At 37.9% G+C, this 21,335-nt stretch overlaps 1 protein-coding gene across 2 annotated transcripts in view; it reads left to right on the top strand.

The window, feature by feature from the left end:
- NKAIN2 (sodium/potassium transporting ATPase interacting 2) overlaps positions 1-21,335 on the top strand; it is a gene marked incomplete at both ends in the record, with an annotated part of 533,835 nt that overhangs the window by 273,307 nt on the left and 239,193 nt on the right. For both annotated transcript variants that reach the window (XM_084262084.1, XM_084262083.1), the window contains one exon: positions 15,118-15,198. In XM_084262084.1, the coding sequence (XP_084118210.1) occupies positions 15,118-15,198 (81 nt within the window). The remainder of the gene's footprint in view (positions 1-15,117; positions 15,199-21,335) is intronic.

Here is a 21,335-nt window from a genome sequence, read left to right as displayed (position 1 = left end):
GATTGGCACGGGTCTGTTCTGAGAGGCTGAGGGTCTCTGACAGCTCACATGTAGATCAACGTCTTTACGTAACTGTTTTAGGGATTATATTGTTTTCCATATTCCCTTTAAACAAGATAGAAACATTTATACCTATGTGTTAACAGAAGACTTTTCCAGGAGCTAAAAGAGCATTATCCTCCTGCTATCATCATCTCATGCAGAGGATGCTGCTCATTACATGTTATTAACTGTGGCTACCTGGCGGCATAGCACCCACTCTATAAACTATCCACAATACAAGCAGAGGTGTGAAAATACCCACACACACTCTTTTACATGAACTGGAACAGAAGTCTATTAAAGCTGCAAGTGCAGCACCCAAGACTAAGAATGTTCCAGAACTGGAGCTGCCTCTGTGACCTTTATTTAGCCACCTGTGTTTTTGAATTATGCTACAGTCTTTAATTGCATGATCAAAGTGAGCATCTCCTTATTAGTGCACAACATGGGTTTGTCTCACTGGTAATGAATCATGCGATTGCCTTACGCACCCCAGACTCATTTGCAGCAGAAATTTCTCATCTCTAATATGGGACTAAAAACTATTACCCTGCTCAGCCAGGGTTTTAGGAAGTTAATCCACGCTTCAGATTTACTCAGTAAATCAGCTAGCCTAAGAAAATCTGACAAACGATGGAATGTGGGTAATATTCAGTAAATAAAACACAAGGCTGGGCTGAAGGTAAAAGGAAATATTGAACAGCAGTGTCCAGTGCTGTGATGGATGAAAAAGAATTGGATGTTCATGTAAATTAATGATGGTAACTTCTCATTCTCACTATTCTTAATTTTCTGGTATTTTACTTAAGTTTCTTTCGGATGCTTAGAAGCATTATTTTTTTCCTTTACATGAAATACTTTATTGTCCTTGGACAAGAAATTATTTTTGAAACCTCCAGCAGCATATTCTAATTTAATTCTAGCATCAAATATAAAGGTTAACTTGAGCTTGCATAGCTACAAAGTTATCCTGTTGATCTTAAGGCAACAGCAATTAAAAAAAAAATGGATTTTCCTACTTATTTAATCTTACCAGGAGGATTATGCACTTGATCTGGCAATCTGAAGTGGAATTGCAGAGAGGGAGAAACTTGTTCCATTTTCATTATACCTTAAGAATTAGGAATAATTCAGTCCAGTCTCTTCAAAACCCCGTTGCTTTTCCAAGGAAAGTTATCAGTTTGTCATGCTGTTGTCTCTTGTCATAAAACTGTCATCACAGTCTCTCTGATGTGGCAATGCTGGGGGCACCAGCGAAGCTTCTTGGCTCAGTGGTGCTCAGATTGTACATGGCAAGATAGGTTACTGCAAAGTCACGTGCTGCTTCTGCCACAATGTGGGAGCTACCAAGCCTTTCATTACTAATGTCATCAAATACCATCTTGACATCTGGATACTTTCCCACCCCATTTGAAGTATCAGCTGTTTATTCCTTCACTATTGACCTTTCTTACCTCCTTATAATTCATTGAGCTATCATCCTTTCAACAACCTGCTTTTTTTTTTGGTTTTTGGGTTTGTTTGGGTTTTTTTTTTCCCCTGAAAAGTGCTGGGAATGGGTCTGTGTAACAACTGAGTGCTTATCAAAATAAGCTGAGCTATGTAGAGGGTCATAATGCCAAGAAAGAGCTGTAAGAATGAAAGAACTAGAGGAAAAACTGAGTTGGGAGAACACCCCTTGCAAAGCAAAGCAAAGCTGTGTAATCTTGTGTTTCAGGGCAGATTTAGGATCCTATAGTCATATAATCGAGTTTCCTGACTGTGTTTCCCATATCTCCTAATGTTGTTTTATCAGAAATTATGCTGTAATTGATTGTATTCATGACAAATGCATCTTGTACCTTGCAAGTCAGTTTAATTCTTTCATCATATAATTCTCAAAATATTTATTTTTAAGACTTGTTTAATTTAAAGAATAAATAATCTCCTTGAATTTCAATCTTCTGAGTTAGGACTGCTACAAAAAGAATATGATGTCTAGCTGTGGCTTGGAATAACATCAACACCAAATGATGGTTGTTTCCAGGTGATAGATCCAAACAAAACTGTGGCTATATGTTAATTTCATTTTCTACACTACACATATTTTAATGATTGATTTACAAGGACTCCAGAACACTATACTCTAGGATTGTTTACTTTTCCTAAGTCTTTCCCAACAAGTCCCCAGCCTTTTAGTCTTTCATTAATCAACAGTTTGTTGTAGAAAATAATCTTCTGAAGTTGTAAATGTTTCTTGCCAGAACTATTTTAACAAGCTGCTTTCAGTACTTTGCACAATTTTTTTTCATTTGTTTCATCACAGGCAATAAGTAATGTTTCCATGAACCATTTCCCATTAAATTCCTCTTGAGAATAGGAAAATGACAGACATTTTTGTGTCTAAGGAAATCGTGTGGCGTTTTTACTAGGGACTGTTCTGTGATCAAAGGCTCACATCCCAAACATCTGCAACTTCTTCTTTTACCTTTATATATAGATGCAGTTTAATTCTCTTGTAGTTAGTTCTGATGCAGTTATGGTCTCCATGAAAGTCTGTGACCCTGACTGATGCAATGAGGAAAAAATATTTTTAAAACAATATATTTCTTAATAAAAAAGTTGAATAAACTACTGGTACAAAGTGGGGAAAAAAAAGTGTGTTAAATTTCTGTGTGAATGGTGTATGATCTCTGTAGGACAAAGCAAGATTGTTTAGAACATCTCAGCTGTATGTTGACATGTAATGATGTTTGAATCCCTCTCCAGTTCATGTATTTGCAAAGCATTCCTTGTTTCAAAATGCTTAAAATGAAGTGAGGTTGGATTTTAGCATGGGTTTTTGTCCTTTGAAGTAGTGGCATATGGTGCACAATTCCTAAACTATACTCCTCATCTGCAATACTCTCTGAATTTTATTTTAAAATGGACTTTTTGTCCTTTATTTGTGATTGTGATTCATCTCATGATGGCTTTGTTCATCACTGCCTTATCTGTAGATACTGCTTGCTTTCCCTTTGACTACCAGGACCATATCTTTCTTTGTAAAAGAGATGTAAAAATGGTTTTGGCAAAACCCATCTTCAGTGAGTGCAAAAAAATGCACAAAGACACAGTCTATTAGCATCTCAGCACTAGCATTTCTTCCTACAAAAAGAAACGTCACTTTCAGGATATTCAGGCTACCCATGTGAAACCTTTATTTGGCACCTCTGCATACTGAAACTGTCCAACTAGCTGATAAGCAGGCACCATGCCATTGAAGCAGATGGGCATAACTGTAGAGAGCCAAAAGACAATGTATGTGCATCAAGTGTGGATGTTGGTGGCAGGCTTCCCAGTCAGTGATGTCTTAACGATTAAATGTCCTGAGTTTTTTTGCATCTGTAGTTACAGAGATGCCAGCCTTACTCCTGGATGGTCTTTGAAAATCCTGTTTTATTTTTAAATTACAAAGAACTTTTGGAGAATGCTTGATCTAGAAGGTACTTGAGACAAGAAGGCGAACAGTTAAGGAAAGAATAAATATAAGCTTTCCACATCCAAAAAGGCACATGTTCCCCCCGAAACTGAGATGCAAACTGGAGTTTCATAGGAAGGAGAGCAAAAACATGATTTAGGGTGTTCAAGATATGGAGTGGAGAGAAGCAACAGGTACTTTCAGAGAAAGAAAATCAAATACAATCAGAGAATGCAATAATCCAAATTTTACCAAAAAAAAAAAAAGAGAAGGATTTGGAGGTTATGATGTCATATATGAAAGAGACTCAGAGCCATGAATAAGGAATATTATGCTGTTCTTTGATTGATTCATATTTAAGGAAATAGAATTCATCCAGTCTATGTATATTAAGAGGGTTGGACCACAGAATTACCTGATTGCATCATCTATTCTCAGAACTGGAAGAGCCTATTGCATGCAATATTTTCAGCTAAATTTTTTTTAATGCAATTTAAAAGTGAAGGAAAAAACAGTTTCCCTAGAATATGCTAAAAGAAGGGGTTTCTTTGTTTCCTGAGTAAACAAAGAGAGAGCCAAATATGTGCAAGCCAGGTATAAACCTTCAGGGTGAAGGCCATAATTCATCCAATAAACAAACAAGGTGTAATGTCTTCTAGTGATTTCAGTAAAGTCAAATTTTGATTGATTGACAAATAAGGAACATATTTTTCAAACAGTACTTCCTCTGAATATATGCAGCCTGGGTTCAATGTGAAATGAATGGTTTGTAGACACACATAGTCTTAAATTTCCCTGAAGAAATTAGAAAATTAAGTCCATTTTGCATTTTATGGTCTTTTAGAAAGAGAGATGTTTGAGTATCTACTTTTATTTTATTGTTATAGCTTCAGATTTCTTTTTCATCTCATTAAATGCATTCAAGATTGAAAAAGACTGAAAAAAAGCCACACTGTATTAAAACATACTGATCTTGCCAAATCAGGCAGTTTTGCCAATCAGATGTACCAGAAGGTAATAAAGGAAGAAGAAGTCTGTTCTTTGTCCTACTCTCTCCCTTCCCTGTGGCTCATTAACATCACTCAGTGAGTCAGTCACACTCTTGTGGGCACCATGACAATCTCACAGGTATGAACCCCCTACACAAGGATGTTGTGTTTAACCCTGTGCTCACCATACAGATTCATGAATTTAGTTTCTGTGCCTCTAGGAATTGCCTTCATCCACTCCAGCTGCCTTAGCTTCCCAAACAAATTCAGAGTGGTTCCATAATACACTTGGCTCTAAATATCTGTGCCAGTTGGGTTGCCTTTGGAGGGGAACACTCTGCTGATCCAGCTTAGGTGTGTTTGTTATCTCCAAAGAATGGTAAGTGACCTTTGCAGTGGACTGGTACTTTCAGAACAGCCACCCACCTCCCAAAAGAGAGCTGCCAAACAGTGACTTTAAAAGTCTCTGTGCTCTGCTCCCCAGCCCTGAAACACAAACTCTCCTAGTATCTTAGCCACATCCCATTTTTCCCCCAAAATTTTCAAGTGATCTTAGGAAGTTTTGAAAACTTGTGCTTTAGGAAACAGTTCAGAAAGAGGTAAGAAAGCACCTGATGGTCCTCACTTATTTCTCCTATGACAAATACAGCTTTAACTTCAATTAAATCTTCTTTGGAATATGAATACCGGTGACCAAACTCAATGACTGGGCTCCTCATGGCTTTGACTGTTAAGGCACTAAGTTGGAGAAAATAGAAGGGAGAAAACAATACCTGGGAAGCTGAATGCAAACCTCTCAATTTATCAGAAGATCTTATTGTAAATTGCTTAGTTTTAGCAAGAGCTTTGATGTATTCACTGAGGGAGATAGATTCCCTTTATAAATAGTTGCAGTTGGCACTCAAATTCTGAGGCATCAATAAAAGAATCTAGATAAATGTCAGTAGAGTTCTGTTCCTAGCAACAGTATCTATTGGTTTTATTTTTTGCATTCAGTTAAAACACTGAAAGAATTCCGAGTGTCCTGATTTGTTTTTTTAATAGGGAATTCAAATGGGCACAGCTGCTAAAAACTCCATTAAAATAAATTGTTCAATGGCTAAATGATAATCTCCATTTTCCTTTTTGGGTGTTTCTGAAAGTCCAGAGACACCAAGGAAACAGTCAATACACGTATAACTCCACTGGCATGCTGACACCTGAAGCAAATTATGGTTTCCCAAATTATGGTAGCCCTTCTTGCTAGATCACAGCAAGAATATACTTCTTACATTTATTTTATCTGGAAAAAAAACATTTAACATTGTCCAATTCAAGCAGGAGGGAGACATAATGTTCCCACCCAGGTCACTCAGCTGAATACATATATTCCCCTGAGGGTTTGCCTGAGATTGAAAAGGAGCTAGGGTAGTGAGTCGGTGAGACTGGTGCAAGCAGGCACAGAGTCCACATGGACAAACTGTGCTACCCAACTGAGAGGTTAAGCAGTCAGTGAGTCTTGTTGGACCACTCTCAAGTACTGGTGCCATCAGCAGAGACTCTTGTTTGGGTGGTCATCCCCAGACTGGTCAATGGCAGGGAGGGAGCAACACCACTTCTTGCTAAGGAGCTATTCACATATTCTGCAGAAAAGCAATTACACAACCTATTCTTGAGCATTTTTCCAAGTATTTCTTAAAAATTGAGGCAGACTGGTACGTAGAAAGCCATTATTCTAGCTATTGCTTTTGTTCTAAATGTGTGGTGTTTTTTCACAGCAGGTTCATTCTATTATAAGAGTCACACTCAGGTGAAGCCTTGGATACAGCAGCAGCAGTTTATAGTAGCCAGTGCTCTTCTTCATGTTTCTTTTTCATTGATAATTCATTGAAAAAAGGTTCTATGGTGCTACAAGTTGCAGAGAAATTTTACAGCAACAATTCCTGCAGTTTTCCCCTACGATTTAATAATAAAAAATGTCCATAGGAGACAGCTTGGTTTCTTCTGAATGAGATTTCTACACTGATTGCTATGTACAAAGTTGGGGAAAATCCAGGGCTTGAAATGCTTAGTGTCTTAAGAATAGTCTAGAAGGCAGGGTCTGGAAAAATTCTTTCAAAATATTTCTAGACCTTGCATTGAAGGACCAAATGACCTCCAAAATCACATCATTTTGATTCCTTTTTTTTTTTCTATGCCAACTGCAATACGAATTTAACAGCTGATAAGAACTGCTCAAAAAATAAATAGCCATTCAAAGCCACGATTTCAAATTCTTTTGATCTTGTACAACTTTGATTTCTAGTGCCAGTAGCTCTTGAGGTAGATCTTGGTAGATTCATGTTGGAATTGAAGCAGAGGGGAAGAAAAGGATTAAACCAGTATTATTTAAGGTTCCCTACTGCCTGATCAGTTCAAGCTATGCCTGGAAAAATAGAGATATTACTAGAATTCCAATAGAAGGAAAGTATTTTGAGCTCTACTTAAGTGAGAATTATATATAATTTTCCTGTTACTTACATTTAATTAATCATTTGTATTTTGAGAGACATTATAATCTCTGGCACAAATAAAAGAATACTAAAAAAAACTAGGAAAGTAACATAAGAGGAAAAATATCAATCCATCTGTGAATACATGCATATATATGTATGTGTCTGCAGCTGGGTGGATATGCACTATGTTGCAGTAAATTGAGTATTCAGATATTTGAAGTTGCTTCCTGCTGATAAATGTTTCACAACAAAGATGTGATCAAAAGAAATATAGGAACTGAATGATGAGTGAAGCCAAACCAATTAAATCTCTACTGCTAGTCAAAAAGATAAAACAAATACGTCCTGTTAAAATTTCTGCCTTACCTTTTCTTCAGTACATAAAATGCACTTTTATTAAAAAGATCATGAACTTTAACATATGGATGCAGGAGAAAGCTTAAAAAGATAAAGCAGAAAATTATTTGAGATGAAAAGAAGAAATTTGTAAGAATGGTGGAAATACTGGTTTTTTTTAAAGAAAACTATTCTAAAAATAATCCTTTCTTGCTGAATGCTTTCATTTTGGATCTAGAATAATCTACCACCCTAATGTAGCATAGCAGATTGACTGAACAGTGCTAAAATGTAAGTTATTCATTCCTGTGTGCCTTTCACCCTTAGAGCATCCTATGACAAGGAATCATTATTTGCTAAGAACAGAGTGACTACACAAAGGAAATGTTGTGTATCATTATGAAGGCTGTATGAATGGGCTGGTAGGTCTTCTGAGCTCTCCGTGGGTTCTTAAAATGGCAGTTTGACAGTTTGCTCAGTGCTTAGGCTAATGTCTTAAGACAGTGCTGCTGGACATTGAAATAGAAACTGAGAAACACATGGAAGTGATGCGGTACCCTAAAGCAGCTGCCATGTTCACGTTTCTCCCTGTCTTTTCCACTAAAGCCTAAACAGCTGTGAATCCAAGGAACAGAAAATGAACAAATGAACGATACAAGCTTAAGCATTAATGGACCATCAGTGAGTGTAGGATACAAGTGATGATAGTTCTCAGAAGATGTTTCTTCAGCAGTTCTTTGGAGATAGTTTACACTGGTGGCATTTAAATTGCTGTGTTCTTTCTGTTTATGTGGAAAGAAGTGAGTGCATGTCTGCATAGTGCAGTTTTGCTGTGTCTCTTTTGATGTCACCGGTACAAGATTTTTACTGGGCACTATGACATTATCTTAGAGGACTTTAGCTTTCCAAACAGCAAGGGTGGAGTGATCTGTGCCAGACACTGAGAAATTAACTGAGCCCTGGAAGTCCCTTTTCCTCCAAAATGACTGTAATGAGAATCTAGACGCTGCTTAGAGGAGGACATCTGCATTGCAGACTTCTGAGTGTGGGCAGATGGATGCCACTCAGGCAATAACATGCTCTGTAGAAATACAGCTTCTCTTACGTAGAAGGAGTTGGAGCTATGTCTTCAGCAAAAAAACCCAAAACACTTAAATCTCTGCTGTGTGTTCTGGAATCAGCAGAATTCTGACACAGAAGAAAACCAAAACTAAACAGAAGTGGCCAGAATAAAAAAGGAGCCCGAAGAGTCCCACCCAATCTATAGAACACTGGCTATGAGTAGACTGAGGAGTGGCTGCGCATCGTAATTGTGATTTGAACAGAATGTGCCTCAGTTTTCTTCTTATGAATCCTTCCCACACAAATCAAGGGGAAAGCAAAGTTAATACACACTCCTATGTAAAATCCGGGCTTGTAAGTGAACCCAAGTAGCTTCAAATTTATACATAGCCACTGGGTGTATAGAAACCTCTGGGAAGAAATTTTAAGCAGTGCTTGCTCTATATCTGCCAGCAGTGATTGCTCAGGAGTAAAAAACCAATCCAGCAGTAATTTTCTGTTTAGCAATGACCAGTTCTGATTCACTTGACAGTTCAGCAGCTTTCAGTTAGTTTTGTCAGAGTACACTAATTATTGAAGTTTAATGTAAAGGAAATAAAATATCAGAGGGTTGTTGGTTTGTTTGGGTTTTTTTTTATCAGAGGCAGCAATGGAAAGGAGAAAATATATATATAATTGTGACTGGTGAAAGGCTGAAAAGCCAAGGGCTCACCATACAAAAGGGATAAAAACTTCCCTGGTAAACACAAGCAGCCAAACTAGACTGTCATTGCAATTTGAGATGGAAAAGTCCAACTCAAACATGGCTCATACAAAATCAATTCACTTTCACTTAGAAACTCACAGAGATGGACAGTGGTCTGACACTATAGCCATGATTTATTAAAAATAACAAAAAAACAGCAAGAAAAGGTCTAAATCCTAATGATCTGAAGAATTCAGCCAAGCCAAACTACTGCAAGTTGCATGTTGTGACAACCAACAAAGAACAAAAAAAAAATCCAGAGGATTATGTCATTCTGCAAGAGTTTCCCCATACATTCAAGCAAGTGAATGAACATTTTTTGAACTGCTTGTACAAAGCTCTCTTCTGCCAGAAACATTATTATTTGTTGTCAAGGCTACTGGTTTTGGCCCTGAGCTCTCTCCCATTGAGGCCAGTAGGTAACTGCTGGGCAGAGAAGACTTTCATCTGGTTCATTAAAAGCAGTGCACGGTTGCTCTTCATATTATGTGGCTGAGAGCAGCAGTTCTGCTCAAAACAGCTGGTCCTCACACATTCAATAGATGAATCTCTCCTGGGCATGAAATTGGCTCCTGATTCCTCTTTGGAGTCAGGCTGTGGTTTCTGATCCTACTCTGCACTGGAGGCTTCCCACTGAGGTGTGGCTTCTGTTGGCTTCTAGACCTGGACTCTCCACCACTCTGTGCTGCCCATACCCTTGTTAGCTCTCAGGAGAAAGTCTCAGCAATGAGAATGGGAAGGAAAAAGCACAATGCTCAGTGTAGATAAAGAGAAAGGTGCCTACCGAGTGGCTCATGACTGCTTTTGCCGATTCAAATGGACTTTAGATAGTTTGTTGATGCAAAGTATTTAGAATTCCACTTGTTATCATATTTTATGGGGAAAAAGTAAGTTTGAAAATTGTATTTCTAGATGAAGAATCTTCATAGAAGAAATCAGGCAAATGAAACTTTAGAAACAAAGACAATTGTCGATGGTTGTTACAGTGCTATTGGAAAGTAGTGCTTTTTTCCAGACATGCTGGTCTCAAGGTAATCTTTGAACACCTCAAGTACTGTTGCCCAAGTAGCATAAGGAATCACACTTTTAATGTAAGTAGTATAGTAATTATAATTTTAGAAATGTATTTAGTTTCTATTTCTTGAATGTTCCATGGAAGGGTCTTGGGTATAAGATTTTCAGATTTGGAAGAATAGGAAAAACTAACATTGTGTGCATTTCTAAGAAGAAAAGAAGTAGCAAATAGCTAATCACAATTCAATTGTTTTGTGTTGCACACGGTTATATCATGTAGGTCTGGAGCCCTTGTATCCTTCAGTCAAATTGTAATTGACTCATATATCCAAAAAGAATTTTGGAGAAAGAAAAATACCATGTAAAGTTCTAGGGGAAAAACAAAACAAAACCAAACCAAACACCCCACACCTTAATTTAAGATGCTTACAGCTGTCAGTTCACCGTTTATACTTGAGAGGTACTTCCTGCAGGTAAAGTTACAAGAGTATTAGATGTGAACTTTGGTGAACAGGTTTAAATCAGAGACAGTAGTGGGATACCTGGAAGTTTTGTTCTTGTAGCCTTCTGATCATTTTATTATTGGGCTGTGGAATCAAGTCTGGTCATTTAGTTTCTTTGACCTTCAATTTTCCTGTTAGTAGAATGGAGATAATGCGACTTAGCTACCTTTAAGAGAAGTGTGAAGAGGGATGTATGGATTCTTAGTACTGTTCAAGGTATTTTAGTATTTGAGTTTACCATTCCCAGAGAAAAAAGACATCTTATATTAATTTGTGATGATTCACAGAAAATTTTCAAACCTTTACCTACCAAATATTATTAAGTCATAAAACAGGTAATTCTCATAATTCTTTGTAGAGCATTAAAAATTCATGTTTACTTGAAGAATGGTAAGTGTATTCTACTAGATAGGAGCTGTATTTATATAATTTATTTTCCCAAAAGAAAGAATAACTTTTTCTCTTTGGCTACAACTTTGCAAATTAGCAAGTATTTAAATCTTCAGTCTCAACCTTCCAGTGATGCCTCTTTCCAGTGTGGCTTTCCATAAAAATACTAAACTGTCTGTCATTGCTATGCCTCCTGTCAGTATCTCTTTCTTGGTCAAGTGGGTGTTCATCATGGTTCCTCTCTTGTTGATATGTGACTGCTGTAGGATTGTGGTGGCTTCTGTCAGATAATGCAGCTGTCTTGAACTCCCACACATGAGGAAAAAAAAATACGGTTATAGCCCTTTGAAGAACTCTTATAAAATGTGTTTCTAATTAGATACATATAACAGAGAGTACCAGAGGGATTTGTTCATTGTTACAGACCTTCAGAGCTGAATTTCCACAACAGTTTGCTGAAGCACATAGACAACAAGAAGCATTTATGACCGCATGTGATCCAGAGATAAGAGATGTGCTAGATCTGAAGCATCTGAAATAAGAAGCAGTGGGAAGCAGAAGCATCCTTGTATTTCAAGATAATTAAACTCACTGTTTATCCACAGAATTCAGGCAGCAAACACTTAATACAACATTTCAAAAGGAAGCAGTTTAAAACATACTTTTAAAAGACATTTTTAAACCTTATCTGCAGTCCAGTACCAGCAGATGCTTGTTAAAAAGAGTTTATCTGAAAGTCAGATAAATTTGGCTTTTTTTTTAGCGATAGACTAGACAGTGAAAAAGAGAAGTTTCACTTTTTCATGTAAGCATAAGGCTCTCTGCTGGGACAAGCAGCTCCAAAGTGCCTTTGAGTGTTCTGCAGGATGTGCACAGGGAGCTTTTTAATCAGCTGTTGCTTACACGCCATGTGACAAGTTGTGCCGTGAACAGCCAATCTATATGAAACCTAGTTTCCAGTGGCTCTCTCCCACATTTTTTCCCCTTTGTGTTTAATAAAAGATGATCTTGTAAGTCTTTCTGTGTATGGTGACATTATAGGGTTCCTTTTTGCCGTTTGTAGGCCTATTTTCCTGAAACTTCTGTGACAATGTGTCTTCGAATATTCTCGCCTTTTGACCCGTTCGCTTAAAATGTTCAGGAACACAGAAGTTATTTCAAGGGAACAGACACCACACATGGAGGCTTAAATCTTATTTCATTGGGAAACCAATCTGAGTTTAGTATTTAGAATTTTCTCTATAAGAAATCCAATTATCTGCGTTTGTCAGAAGGAATACTTGTATTAACTCCATCAGACTAAATGTATACTTGTATATAACATGAAACTATTACAACAGTTGGCAAAAACCAGCAAGTTAAAATGCTGTGAATGAGAAAAAATGCCTAATTAAGGTTATTGAATCTAAATTAGGGCTAAATCGTTGTTCTGGTACGGGTGAAGTCAGGTGTACCATGAGCAAGCTACAGGAAAATGAAATGCTCAATATACTTACTGTCTCAGAGGTAGGTTTGAGAAAACAAAAAAAAAAGGTGTGTTAAGTCCATGCATCTGAATTAAGTTCCTCTCTTCCAAAGTTTTATGATCAGCTAGTAGGTGTGCATTAGGGAGGACCTGGAGATAGTCAGACCTCAACTGGATAAATCACAATTTGATCTATGCTGGTTGTGCTCTGAGCGGAGATTGGACCAAGTGACCTCCAGAAGGTCCCTCCTGACCTAAATAAATCATCTGTGATCAGATCTATGGCACAGAAAGAGTTGTCCTATAAAGTATATGTAATCAGTATGCTTTAAATGACCTAACGTTATTTGTATGGAAAGCAATTCAAACCTTTTACATTTTTCTAGCTTCCATTTGATCAAAACAATATTTGTCAAAATTCTTTAAAACCTGTATATGGTCTACCTAATCACCAGGCTGGTTGGCAGTTATTTGGTATCTATCAAAATCAGAAATAGGAACAGGCCTAAATTTTACTCATGTTGGGTACAGTCCCACTTTAGATTTCCTGAAAAAGGACAGAATTGTATTATTTTCACAGGATCTACAAGCTTCAGTAGATAATGGTGTGCTGAATGATAGACAATCTGATGCAAAACAGCACTTCCAAGATAAATGCAAGAAGAATCCTACATAGATTGGTACTGAATTTAGAGAACAAGGTTGTCATTCATAACAAACAATGTCTTGTCATATGTATTTTGTAAGGGAAAGATAGCGTATAGTCTAAAATATCATCTGCTTATTCAGAAAGTGCTATTTGGGATCCTGGGGTGCATCAGGAGGAGTGTGGCCAGCTGTCGAAGGAGGTGATCCTCCCCCTCTACTCTGCCCTGGTCAGGCCCCACCTGGAGTGTTGTGTCCAGTTCTGGGCTCCCTGGGATAAAAAGGACAGGGATCTCCTGGAGAGAGTCCGAAGAAGGGACACGAAGATGATTAAGGGCCTGGAGCATCTCCCCTATGAGGAAAGGCTGAGTGAGCTGGGACTGTTCAGTCTTGAGAAGAGAAGACTAAGGGGGGATCTAATTAATGTCTATAAGTATCTTAAGCATGGAATGCAGGGGGGAATGGCCAGCCCCTTTTCAGTGTCTGTGGGGACAGGACAAGGGGCAATGGCTGCAAGTTGGAGCACAGGGAGTTCCACACCAACATGGGGAAGAACTTTTTCCCAGTGAGGGTGAGGGAGCCCTGGGACAGGCTGCCCAGGGGGTGTGGAGTCTCCATCTCTGGAGAGATTCCAGCCCCGTCTGGACGCCGCCCTGTGCAATATGAGCTGGGGAGCTGCTTTGGCAGGGGGGTTGGACCTGATGAGCTCTCGAGGTCCCTTCCAACCCCTATGATTCTATGATTCTGTGATATAATCCAAAATTGTGCAGGAAACAGTTTCCTGATTTGGAAAAAAGAAGTTTAAAAAAATTAATCAGTAGTTTGGAGAAAACAAAACAAGAAGAGTAAGTCTGTAAATACTTGAGAGAAATGGTTTGGTGATATAAAAGGAGGAAACAGCCCTCAGCCATAACAGGTAGGGAATAGTGTCGCGTCTCTGTCGTATTTCACACAAATGCAGTGCCATGGGTCTGTGGAATGAAATTAGCAAACATGCAGAATTGAATTGTGAACAACTAGAGGATAGCTACAATAGCCATTAGAAAAACAGTTGTAGATCCTAAGGTTTATTAGATGATAGAATAATTTGTCAGGGGAAGTTCTGAAGCGCAAACATTAGATAGGAGTAGCAACAGCAGGTCAAACTTTATTATACAAGGTCCTCCAGCATTACAGCAGGGAAATGTAGTTTCCAGTCCTAGCACATAAAGTCTTATGAATATAAAAAAAGAAGAAAAGTAGAGGACAGAAGGAGAGAAAACACGTACTCCACTACTCACATCAGATATGTGAATAAGAAATTTGGCAACTGCCAATGAATAGATATTGTTTAAGCATGAACAATTGTCCTATACATTGCAAAATAAAACAAAACCAACCAAAACCTCAAAGAAATTGACAATTTCAAATACAGTCTACCCCTGCAGGTGTTGAATAATTATGAACCATGCTTTGGAATGTCACAAAATATATTGACAGAGGCATCTGTCACAGCCAAATCCCTCCATGTTGGGTGGGAATACTACAAAATTCTGGGGGTTTTGCTTTCTTGAGGTTATAAGTATAGGTCTAGTTTCTTGAGACTAAATACAAACTTTTGCAGAATCCAGTGCCTACTTCAATTAGACACTGCTGTTTTGATAACTATTTGAATCAACAGCTCAGCCCTTTTCATGTTTTGAGTGATGCTACATGCCTCTCTTGATATTGCACTATTACAAATTTGAACAATAGTAAGAGATACCGACTAGTCTCAAATTCAAATGTCAGATCTATTAACTGTTTCCACAGCTAGATTTTCTGTTGTGACTGAATACTCACTAGGTCACTCTAGATGGTGTCTGTGGAAGGGAAGAATTTATTCTTGGTTTCCTTTTTGTATTTAAGATTCTTTTTTTATATGCACCACATTTGTAGTCTGTTTTTGTCTTGGAATTAATGGTCTAATGAGCTAAGTTTAACTCAGATGATTGTGAAATTATTAATGCACTGTTCCTCTCTTCCTCCCTACAGTATGCTGTCTGGCTGGTCCTTTGGGTTACATGGAACGTGTTTGTTATCTGCTTCTATTTGGAGGCTGGGGACCTTTCAAAGGTAATTTACCAATGGATACATTTAGGCCATCAGCACTGTGCTAACATGTCCCAGTCGCAAGGCTGTGTTCTGCTTTACTTATCCTCTTAGTGTTATTAGAATAAGAGTAGTATGATGGACATTTGTAGTGTTCTGGGTAGTTAGAAACTATTAATCTAGATAGTCATAAGCACATACCTTCTGATGCCCACATTATGTTATATATGTTCTAAAAGCAAATGATCTCTTATTTTGCCCACTCAGTAATTCTGCAATGCAAACTTCACCTCTGTGAGAGACATTATTTAGTGATTTCATGAATACAAAAGTTTACCATCTCAAGGGTGAAAAAATATTTTTTATCCCTTTTGGCTTGCTGTTACTTATCTGGATTCCTTTCAGGGATATTATAACACAGCATAATTATAAATTACAATTATAAATCACTTTCATTAAAGTAAAAAGCAAACTGTGGTTCCAGAGTAGACTCCCATTTGGCTACCTCAGTGTAATTTAACTGTGTGATTCTTTTAGCAGTGTTATGGTTGAACACTTACACGCAGTCAAAATCCACAGGAAAAATATATTTTCCTAAGAATGACATATTTATAGGGATATATTGGCACTGTAAATGATAACACATAAAGTGGCAGTTGGTAATGGGCTCAAACCAACATCTCAACCCAAAACTCCTCCTTTCTAAGGCATTCCCAGAAAGCTGGCAATTTGTGGCATAAAACATTAGCAGTTGTAACAGATTATTTTGATGAAGTAATAAGCTGCAATTGAGTTGTAATATTGCTGTCCTCGCTGATTTATGTTCACAGTAGTCTGAACTGACCATCAAGGAGTATCACACGTGTGATAGAGATCACGTTGTCTTTCGATATTTAATTACCATTCTTGATTAAAGGGAGCTTATCCCAACTGTAAATTACAGATGTAATTCTCTGATCCTTTGTGAGTTACTGATATGTTATGATACAGAAAGTTAAACACAGTTATAAGAAGAATAAATGAAGCAAAGATGCTTCCTTACCTATATGTACTCTCAAATCACCCCCAAAGTACAAAACATACTGAAGACTGGGATATTTCATCCTTATGTACTCTGTTTCTTAAAACCACGCAGACTTCAAAAGGATCAGAATTTCATTTCCTGAGGGTGTAAAGTAATTTTCTGCAGGTAAAACATTACACTTTCTGGGTTTTATACTTTCAGACAGACCCAATCTCATTAAAAGCTTGGCAAAAACATAGTAAATAAATGAACTTGCATATATATTAACTTTTATTTGGTTAAAATGCTTTCTGTATTGCTAAGTGAACTAGCGCACCTGTTGTACAATTGTACTGAACCCAATCCGCCCCCTTTCCAGCTGTTTGTTTCAGCCACTTTTTTTTCTGAAGTCTAGAGCTGTATCATCTAGAATGATTCCCAACCAACCATATGGTTCAGGCTTATATTTGGATACAGTTAAAATTTTTATTTGGTCTTTATAAGTATTATTGGTTCCAGTGATACGATTTACCTTGAAATTTCAGAGTATATTCCTTGAATATCAGCTGGTTTTCAGACCAAAGGCATTGCTAAAGATAGGGAGAAAAGGAAAATTTCCTAGAAATTTGATTTAATAAATAGGTACAGGTCAACTCATTATCTACAAAAGGTCTAATTCACACCTGGGACATTATTCTCCTCTCCCTTTCAACTGCAAATGTGAGAAAAAATTCCTCACATGATCAAATCTTCTGCAAAATCTAAGGCTTAGAAATATATGTCTAATGGAAAGATACCCAACTGTTTGGGTGGAGAAAACTTATCCTCCTGTTCAAGATGCCTTCAAAAGCTTCAACTGTTTTACAGATGTAGGTATCTTACAAAATGGATCATTTTAAGTTTTATGGCTCTCAGTCACATTTATGTGTCTTGCACTGAGTCATCTTTATTATTTATGTTTTCATCTGGTAGGGAATAACTGCAACGTCAAATCTGTAATTACACTCCTGTGTATTTTTTTTGTGTGTGTGTTTGGAATGGTGTATAGAACCTTGAAAAACACTCTGGGTCTGAATCGGTTCTAAATAGAGAATAAAAAATAACCTTTGGGTAAGTACCAGAGGGATGCCTCTGAGCTTGTAAACTATGAGAGAGGATCCTGCACAGCATGGCTTTAGGAATTGATAGGTTAAAATTACAGCCTAATAATAGTTCAGCTGGGCATAGTTTATTTTTATATGTATAATTTATAGCTTTCTACCAAATAAAATAAAAGAAAGGCTTTTTTTAAAAAGTTCTGAGAACAGGTTTTATTCTATGTGTACGTACATCCATTTTTCCATCATTGCCTGCTGATACAATGGAGAAGAGGAAAAGAGGCTTGCTAGCTTCATCCTTTTCTCTTTGAGTTGTGGGGGTGGAGGTCATGACATTTTTTACAGTTTCTACTTATTACACAGGTCTGCAAAGACTCAGAAGTTCTCAGAACAATGAGACAATCATTTCTGAAGAGACTAAGGAGGCTCAAAGATTATTAGTGAACAGCCATGCAAATCTGTTTGCATTATACACCATTATAACCATATGTGTCTTATGGAAAATGGCATCACACTAAGCATTTTCCTGTCCTTGAGGGCACAGCTGTCTCTGCTGAAACTCTTTTCACAGCCAACTGGAATATTTATGGCTTTGTAACAAAGGTCTGCAACAAAAAGGAAGTGTGGTCACTTCTTTATGACCTTCTTTGTGGATATGTGAATGAATGCCTAAAAAACCCCACTCCTCAGACCTACTTTTCAGTATTACTCTTCAATAATATTTAATTAGTACTGTGTTGTTTTGCTTGCTCACGAGTGTCATAAAGTAGGGCTTTTAAGGTTTCAGGGGTGGTAAGATTTATTTTGGCCTGTGGCTAAGCAAACACTGCATATGAAAAGCATAACCTCTTGTCTTGAAGGAGGCACATCTGAAGTACACTAGTGAAACAAAAAGGAGAACAGAATAGGAGTCATCTCTGAGAAAATGTAATACTTCAATGATTTGTTCAAATTTATCAAGAAAGGACACAGGGAACTAGGTTCAGCGACCTCAGAACAAACAAGCTAGCATAAAAAAGCCCCCAAGCCCCACAAAAAATTAACAATCTGTTAGCAGTTTTATACTTCCTCCTTCCAACTGAACTCCTATTTACCTCTGTGGGAATCAGGTCTGAATGAAGATCCTCAATAGAAAGTGCTGCAAGTGCTCATGTAATGAAGAAACTCTTCAAGGCATTTAAAAGCTCCCCCTAATGATGTCTAAGGATCCCACAAGCAGAATAGGAGCAGAATAAGAACTATCAAACTCCCATTTTTAGTTTGAAAATGAGTAGACATTTACTCCACCGCAAAAACTCATGGCTGAGGTTGCACTGGCCCCATCAGGAGACTGGGTATGTACAGATGCTGATGTTGTCAGTTAGTGCAAGTCAAGGCAGAGGCCGGACTTGGGGGGCTGGATGAGGGGGACCAGCTGGAGTTCAGGGTTCAAAGCAGCCCTTGCTGTACATGGTCCCAGCCTTGTGCCAGTACTTTTGGTTCTCCTTGCATGCAAGCTTGTGTGACCAGATACAAGAGGTGTCTTCTCACTGCCGCCTGGCTGAGGTTCACTACCTCTTCACTGTACTTCCTACAGTATTTGGTGAACATGGCCAAGAATACACTTTTTAAAAATTTGTTTTAACTGTCAGGATTGGCTTAGTTTCTGTTTGTGTAGCACTCTTGACATCTTCCTTGATAACATACAAAGGTTATGTTTAATATATTAAATGAAAATGTATTACTCGTATGTATTTTGACACAAAATTCTGGTGTTTGAAAGTCAAACACTCCAGTACCAAAAAATGACAGAATTAAGGTTCTTCTGCAAGCATAATTCAACTGTACATTGTTTTTATATAGCTTTTAGTTATGCAGTCACAGCTGTATGTTTTTATTTTTCACGATCCTTTCCTTAATCTCTGTACAGCATGGCCCATTTCACAGATAAATCAGGTTTGGGAATTGAGTGAGGCTGCCATACTGGATCTTACTCTATGTATTGCATGAGTCAGTAAAAGCATAACAAAGGGGCAAGGGGAAAAAACCCCACACTTCTATTTTTTCTACCATGTTTTTGATTTCTACTCATTTTTTGTAATTAATTTCCATACTTCATACACATAAATCCTGTACTTCAACTCTGTTCTGAAAACATGCAGAATATACTATGAAAACTTATGTACAGAACTGTGGCACCTAGGAACCTTAAACACAGAGATGATGGAATGTATATAGCTCACCATGTGTCATAAAAGTCCAGTTCCTCATGATTTTAGCACTCATTCTACACATCTGAATTGCAAGCTGTTGTTCTTAAAAAAAACCCAACAAAACAAAGCATTTTTGCATTCAAATAAAGTAAATTTGTTTCCCATATTTTCCTGAGAACAGGGAGAACACGAAAGAATAGGAAAGATTAAAATACATTTAGTTAAAATTATTAAGTATGATACAAAGAACTGAATGTATTGTAGCTATTTCAATGTAGAGTAAAGGAAATAATGTAATCAGGTAGTTTTCTGCCAGAAGTTTTAGGGGAAATCAAATGTTTCTGAACACATTTTCTCCTACCCACCCCAAATATCTGCAAATATAAGATAGCAGCCTCACAAAACCACAGACTAATACATGTTGGAAAAGACCTCTCAAGGTCGCTTAATCCACTCTCCTGCTTGGAGACGCACCAACTTCAAAGTTAGATCAGGTTGCTCAGAGTTTTAGCCAGTCAAGATTTAAAACTCTCCAAGGATGGGAATTTCACAACCTCTTTAGTTCTTAACCATCCTCATTGTGAAAAATTTTCTCCTGACATGCAGCTGAAATTTGCATTGCTGAAATCTGTGACACTGCCTCTTGTCCTTTCACTGGGTACCTCTGAGAAGAGTCATGCTGCATCTTCTCGCCAGTTATCATGCGAGTCCTGTTTCACAATCACACATGCTTGACTATGTAGGAAGGGTCTTCACATACATGTAAAGCTACATAGTATCTTAAATAAAAGGAAGGTATCTAGAAGAACAACACATTCAAAAAGAATTAGAATCCTTTAGATCAAAGACAGATCAATATTTTAGTTACCATGGTGTTGTATTTATCGAAATACTGAAAACATTGCATATACACCTTGCAGTCAAATAAAATGTTGAAAATGTGTAACTCGTCCCCTTTTCCACTGAGGTGAGTATGAATCAGGAAGGTTAACCAAAAATTGGTGAAGGCCCCCCCAGTAACTGTTAGGGAGCGGGGGGAAGGCAGTATAATGACATTGCTGGGGAATACTCCTGGAGAGAGAGACAGCTATGAAAGTGCAGGGATGCTGCTGGAGAAATGAAGGTTGAGGGAGAGAGTTTGTTGCTGGTTTATTACCTGCAAACGTTACCCACTCTGTAGCTGACCTGCAAGTTCCACATTGTGAAAGCAGAGTGATAATAAAAAAAAAATTGTAAGAAATCACATAAGTGGGATTCCCCAACTGCCAGTGTACACTGTGATTAGAATCAGGGTTTTCATACTCATACTCATACTCATGGCCCAATTAAAGTAAGGCCAGATGGGACTTGAGCATATGGCTAGTCTGTTTTCCTACCTACAGCCAGGCTCAGCAACCAGCCAGGACTATGGGAGAACATGTGATGTAAAAGATCCTAAGGCGGAAATGAGCAGTTTAGAGATCCACCCACTGCTGATGTTCATGCATTAGCAACTTTTCACCACTGATAAGTCCACCCTGGTGACCTGAGGTGTCAGTCCAGGATTAGCCAGATAGGGCTGTCTTTTAGTGCCTGTAGTGCAGTGCATCCCTTCTTTTTCCTTTGCCTTTGGATGACATGAATGGGAAGACAAAAAGACAGCAACAGTTGTAGCACTTCCTGCTAACAAATTTACATCAGCCTTGCATTGCTGGTGGGGATAAATTTTACCATTTGTCCTCACCGTTTTCTTCAGCAAACTTTGAAGACCCAACCAGAAATAGGCACCTTGCAGTAATTTTCCACTTGAATATCCCAACATTGGCAAGCACACATCCACCTATGCACTCCGCTGCTCGGATTGATACCTACCTGCTCTAAGTGCAGTTT

This window comes from Gallinula chloropus (assembly GCF_964237585.1).
Source record: "Gallinula chloropus genome assembly, chromosome: 3".
Lineage (NCBI taxonomy): Eukaryota > Metazoa > Chordata > Aves > Gruiformes > Rallidae > Gallinula > Gallinula chloropus.
Note: the sequence above shows the minus strand (reverse complement) of the source record. Positions and strands in the feature narration are given on the sequence as shown.